The sequence below is a fragment of the Mesitornis unicolor genome, unplaced genomic scaffold (assembly GCF_000695765.1).
Source record: "Mesitornis unicolor isolate BGI_N332 unplaced genomic scaffold, ASM69576v1 scaffold12203, whole genome shotgun sequence".
Lineage (NCBI taxonomy): Eukaryota > Metazoa > Chordata > Aves > Mesitornithiformes > Mesitornithidae > Mesitornis > Mesitornis unicolor.
The window spans coordinates 62,144-68,950 of NW_010176770.1; the positions used below are offsets into that span (position 1 = coordinate 62,144).

The following is a 6,807-nucleotide window of genomic DNA, read 5'->3' on the forward strand; positions in this document are numbered from 1 at the left end:
AAAAAAAAAAAAAAAAAATTAAGAAAAAAAAATGCATAAAATCAGGGGCTTGGGAGATGGGAATCCTAGCTTCTGCCACATGGTTAATTTATTTGGGAAAAGATATAAAAATTGAAATTCCAAAATCATTGTATTTACCTGCTTTGCTTCAAAGGTACCAGATGATTGAGTTGTTACGCCTGTGATAATTTTTCTGTCAATCTAAGTAGTAGAGTTTTCTCTTTTACTTTGTATTTCAGTTAGGTAATATCCATTACTGAATTGGATAAACCTATCAACTTATTTCACATGCAGCACTGAAGAGTCATCAGATGCTAACAGCTCATTACTTAGCTGGGCCAAGAGCAAAACTAATTACAGATGAAACGCTTACTTTCTTGTTATTAATCCCCTGAGTAATCCAAGTCCCACTGTACTGCTCTGTATGTTTTGCTACCTGCCTCTCTATAACAAGCCATACTGTTGTTGGAGGTAGCTCCTGTGACTCAGTCCTAGGGCTCACCTAGGGATGCACCCACCCTACTTAAGACCTGAGAAAAACCCAACAAAGACAGTGCTAAAGTTTCTGGCCTTGGTGGCGCCAGGACTGCCTCCCCCCTCACAGCTCATGTCTGGGCCACACAGTGGGGGTCAAAGGTGGGAAAGTTGGGGTCCTCAGCCAGTAGGGTGTGACACGACCATGTATTGACCACAGATCAGATTCGACCAGGGTATAAATGGGGCCCCGCCGGAGGACTCATTTGAGTCAGTCCTCCTCGGAGCAGCGGGTCTGCAGTCGGGGACTCTCCCCTTGAGTTGGGACGCCACTTAAGGTAACTTCTCGAGATTGAGAGCCCTCCCTTTTTGGTGAGTGAGTGAGTGAGTGCATATTTTGGATCATTTGGCCAAAAACTTAAGAATTCTTAACTCAGCCGTGTCTGGCAATATTCCCAACCAGCATATTGAACCTGTATTTGTTGAATGTCAGTGGGATGTTGTTTTGGTGAATGAAGTTTTGTCTGCTTCATTTCAGTTGCAGATTAAAGCTTGTTTGAGTTCATTATTTGTGTGAGTGTAGCCATTTTGGTGCGATTCCGTGACACTCACCCACCTGTGATTTGCAGGTGAGATGAGCTACTATCATGCTGCCTTCCTCTGAGGTCTCTCACTACATCTGACAAGGCTACTGAGACTGCCCATCCGATTTTCAGGAGGATTTTTTTGTGTTTAAACAGAAATTCTCTATTTTTACGAAGCATAGTACTAATGCTTTATAAATAAAGACTGGTAATTAATGCTTATATGAATACATTTGCTGATCAAAGTGCAACATCTCATTATCTTAACAATTTTGCAAGTAGAAGAGAAATAAGCATTTTCTGAGATCAGGAAAGAAGACAAATAAAAATGGCACATGATAGCAATAATCTTACTAAGAAATGGGAAAATATGTTGTCTACATGGAAAAGGCACAAAATCAGCTTCACATACAGGAATGAGAAGAAATTAAAGACTTCAGATGTATTACATTTTCCTGGGAAAGGTAAATTAATCTTTTCATTTTCTCTTTTACTCAGAAGAGATGTTAAAAACCACCTTTCTACTGATCTCTGTCTCCATTTCTGTTGGTTCAAGCTGTGACTACTTTCCGAAATTATTGAGCCATCCACTAGAAACAGCCAGTAACAACTAGTATGAACATGCTTTCCTTGAATACTTTTTATTCTCTCTCTGCATGCATTCTTCATTTGAACTTACATTTCTCATAGCTCTCCTCTTTCCTTCAATAAAAAATGCTAAACAGTGCCCCCTTGTTCATGCTTACACACCACTCAGTTGGCACACTCTCCATGGATTTTATTCATCACCAAGGATATCCAAGTACTATACCCTTTAAAGTCCTATAAAGCATCACACTGATACTGCATAGTGACCATAAGATACTGCTATATCATTACATTTGTCTTAATGAAATATTCATGTTACGATTAACTTATGAAGCTTTCAGTACTAATACTGACCAACCCATCCCACAAAGACCCTCAAAATAAACCCTCAGCTATTGCAGTGCCTTATCTGTAAGCTCTGAAAGCTGCTTTCTGCTTGAAGGTCAACAGCAAAACTTTGGCATTTAGTTGCTGTCTCTCCTCAGTAAAAATAAAAATGATATTTTAGAGTTCCTTCTAATCTCTATGATTCATATGTCAGGTTCCCTACATTCATCATTTCAAGCAAGATTTTTTTATCCATTTCCAGGCCTAATGGTAAACCATATTCCAGGCAAATTGCCTTCTTTTTATTCCTAATGCTCTAATCAGTGCTAGTAAAGAATGCACATAACAACCTTCATGTAATTATTATTGTTGACTGGCAAGATGTCTATATAATCTCCTTCACTCCTCCAAAACATTTTAAAACCATGGAGATGACAACAGCAAGCCCTTCTTTTGTTCATCAAAATGCATAATCACATTGAAAGATCAAACTCTCCTGCCTATTGTTTTCTTGGGAGCCTTTAAAGTGTCAAATCAATGTCAAAGCCACAATATATATCTGATGAATGATGATGCTGTGACTTCCCCTTGAGAATGCAAACTGCAGACATATAGGGGTCCTGAATTACCACAGTCTAATCAGACCTCAACCACTGTTTTAAATACGTGTCTTCTGAAAACAGAGCACCCATCACTATGGTCATTAGCATTAATAATAGAAAGCAACTTAGATCCATAGGGATATCTAAAATTTTGGCAATAGACAGTCAAATTTCCCAAGAACCATGTAGAAAACTACTTCAGTGTCAACTTCAAGCCCAGCTTTAGATGCCCAGACATGCTTCAAGCTACTGAGAAAACTGACTCAATCCTTCCTTCAAGAAACTTCCAGTTCACCTGACGTATCATCAGTTCAGATCAGTTCAGAGATAGTTCAGGCTCTGCTAGAGGATGCACTTTTAAAACAATACCATTTTTAAAACACAACCTCTGGTGTGATTTTCACACTCAAGATTATGAAGTGAATGGCCATAAGCAGACTATATTGCTCATAATAAAAATACACTATTCCATTCTCAAAGACAGGAAGCTATTACTCAAATTATGATTTAATTCATAGCTTATATGCTTAAGCAGTCTAAATCAATAATACAGTTTCCAGCAGAATTTCCAATAACAGTGACCAGTGTAAGATCTAAAGTATAATCTAGGAATTCTGGTTTCAGCCATTAGTGTACTAGGATACATAGGTGCATTAGTCTGTTCTCTGCAAAGCTAGCCATGCAAATTCATCTCTTTGTTGCACTCAGTCTGATCTGACTTGCAAGTAAGATTGCGCGTGACTCAGCCTGAGGTGAACCATCACTAAAAAGACCACCTGCTACAGCACATTGTACGTTCTCTCTGTTCAAAGACCTAATTGTACTTATCCTCACAAGCACTAGCTGGATGAGGTAATTCAGTGAGACTCTGTAAAAGCTAGGGTCTTTTATAAAAACCTTTTTTTTGGCTGAAATTATAATAGACATACAGTATACTGCTGCAATGGCCCCAGAAGGCAGTGAGCTAGTGTCAGCATGAGTCAGTATAGAGTTATGCTGAAAAAACCACATGTAGTAGTTGTTTGGCTCAAATTGAAAAATGAAAAAAAAAAGAAGCACGGAGCACTGAGACCACAAGTATCTGTTCTGCAACAGTGAATGATGCAGACCTTGGTATAAAATAAACTTCGAGTGCAATGAAACAATTTGCTCATCAGACCCAACAAGCTACAGTACATAATAATTCTTGGGTTTTTGGTATTTATTCTTGCTTGTCATGACATACTAAAATATACCACAGATGTTCACTGATGAGCACAACAGGTTGCAGGTCTGCAGGCAGCACAAGTAAAAGTCAGAGCAGTCAGCTCCCAATGCTGTATTTCCACAGATTATTTATGCTGAATCCCATTTGGAATTACACAAGAATGCATTTTTCCCCTCTCCAATAATTGTTAATTTTTATGTATAAGTCACATCATTTCCATTACAGACTTAGTGACATACTAAGTTGTTCATCACAGTTATTTAAATAAAAATAGGCAGGATTTTATATAGAGTTCTTCATTGAAAGGGCTCAAATGAATATCATTAACATCATTAATGCCAAACAGCTAGGAAAAATCTCTCTGTACCAAGGAATGAGGTATACAATCAGGATAGTTGCTAACAGCTTATTTTTTACCCCTGTGTTTTCAGAGATCTTGGCATATATGATATATTGGAGCTCAGACAAGGACTGTTTTGGTTTTTTCACAATCTATTTCACCTCCTGCTTGTAGGTGACTGGGATTTTATTATCCAAATTACTCTGCAATTCACCAGCTCTAGTGAATCTACACCAAAGATAAATTTGATGCATAGTCAGTCTGATACATTCCTAAATGTGGATACAAATACAAATAGTAATTAGCACACATCTATGGGGTTTTATTCTTTTTTAACAAATAGTTTGCTAATTCATTTCATGCATATTTTAATCAGGTAAAATCTACTAAATTATTTACTTTTGAAAGATTTCAAGACAGAAATTTAACAAAAATGGTGCGTTTGAATTCAAGCAACCTGCTCACAAAAATGAATGAAAAAACATCAACTTCAAGGAACTTATTTACTCCCTGAGTATATGAAATATAAAGTAAAATAATTTATCATTCTTGCACAATTTCACAAGGTGAAATAATCTTTAACTTACCATTATGTTTGTGTTTTTCTGAAGCACAACAACATGTACAGCCCAGAGTATTATCTGTATTTGAAATGTTTCTTTGTGTGGATATTTCACTTGTAAAAACATTTAAGGAATAACTCAGTAAACAAGATAATATAATCTCATCATCCTACCTATTACAATCACAATATTCTATTGAAAGATTAAATCCAAATACCATTCTGCAGGCTGATTTTGCTAATGTAGTCATCCTTAAATAGATATGGTCAATAACTCTGCACTAAAAAGTGATTGCTCTTTCAACTACTTTTTCACTTGCTGTTCTTCAAAGCAATACTATGAAACATAAGTAAAGAAAAATAAAAATACCTGTCTGCCTATTATAACAACATAATTAAAATGCTAGCCCATAAGACCTTAATCATACAGACAATTTATGGACATCCTTAATCTTTACATGTTGTTCAAATGGCTCTTGCAGGTTTTTTCTAATGCATTCACATAGGCATGAGCCTAAGTTTTTGCAGGAACATGACTTAACTGTGGTAGACCTACCCAGTTTGCTCTCCCCACAAAGAAACAATTGCAAAGTTCCAGTTTTTATGGGACATAATCCCGAAAGGATGCCTGGGTACAACACAGGCTTTTATGCATGGACATACAGAGATATATATAAATAAGCATACAGACATAAATATATATATATATATATATACACATATATATATAAAGTGGAGAGCATCTGCTCATTTTCTTACAGATGCTTTTGTGGTTACTAAGAGTACAATAAGCTATCAACCACTGCTTTACAGCAAGTCTGTATGCACTTATGTTTTCATTATTATCATCATTATCCTTAGACAACAATACTCCCACGTTTCCTAGCAATCAATAGTTTTGACTTCAAGATGAGATTTGCTACATATCCACAAAATCCTAGCACAATTAAGGAAACCTGCTACTCTCAACACGAAAGTTCAGATTTCACCCAGGACAGAGAACTGACAGAAAATTAGATTAATTGCACTAAGGTGACAGTTGGGCTGTTCTGGTGAGTTTTTTAGTCAACCGTAGCAATAATTACTGCCCTGGTATTTGAGGAACTAAATCTGCAAAGAGAAAAAATGAACTCTCCTTTTTCTTTCTCCCTGAAGTTGATAAATGTAAAGCCTCAAGTGATATACAAAAGTTACTGTATCAGTGACTTATACTACAGTACATATATTCTAAACACAACCTTAAAAAGTATGATGTCTATTCCAGTAAAAAAAGAACTTAAAAAAATGGTAAATAATGTCTCCCACTATACGAATAACCATAATTTGAAAACCATAGCACACAAGGTAAGGCAGAGAATTATAATTAATATGGAACATTTAATAGGATGCCAAGCTGTACTAACTTATAGGAAATAAAGGTCCATTCTGGTGAGTTTATGTACAAATAGTTTCTAAGATCATGAAGACATTAACATCTCTGTGTAAACCCACTCCAATGTGAGAGAAACACATACAAAATTTCTGTAATTAAAGTACTCAAAGGATACTCAATGTCTCCTCCAGATCAGATGACTGTGAATTCTCCATAGTTAAGAGTGTTTGCCACTTGAGCATCCCCTTATATACGGTAAAATAGAAACTGTAAATAGTATGAAATTCACTTTGACTCTTACCAGAAAAGACACTGGGGATCTTGGAAAGAAAACTTTTGACTGTACGAATAGGAATTCCATTTTTCTCATCTTGCATGCGGGCTATGACGTCTTCCATCTGAATATAGAGAAAAAAAATAAAAGAAAGAATAAAAAAATCCACAATTATTTCCTAAAATAAATACTCCAAGAAATCCTAGATCAATTACTCAGATGATAGGTCCACTCTTGCTATTTCGTTTTTAACTTCTAATCTGTACTTTATATTTTTATTGAACAGGCTAAAAAAACTGGAGGCAATTTATTAATGGACAACAGTAAAAAATGTATCTGCTCAAATTCTTTTGAGAGAGAAACAAGAAAGCTGAACAAGGAGGTTTAGTTAAAGTCATTAAAAGTAGTAGTTAAAAAACATTCCTGGATATAGAACTTCATGTTTGATTGTATTACTGGTATTGCACCAAATATAAA

At 35.9% G+C, this 6,807-nt stretch overlaps 1 protein-coding gene across 1 annotated transcript in view; it reads right to left on the reverse strand.

The window, feature by feature from the left end:
- The window catches only part of LOC104538580 (regulator of G-protein signaling 7-like), a gene marked incomplete at both ends in the record, with an annotated part of 59,433 nt that extends 52,979 nt beyond the window's left edge, over window positions 1-6,454 (reverse strand). Inside the window, one exon of the mRNA XM_010181830.1 lies at window positions 6,358-6,454. Within this exon, the coding sequence (XP_010180132.1) occupies window positions 6,358-6,454 (97 nt within the window). The remainder of the gene's footprint in view (window positions 1-6,357) is intronic.
- Window positions 6,455-6,807: the final 353 nt, after the last annotated feature.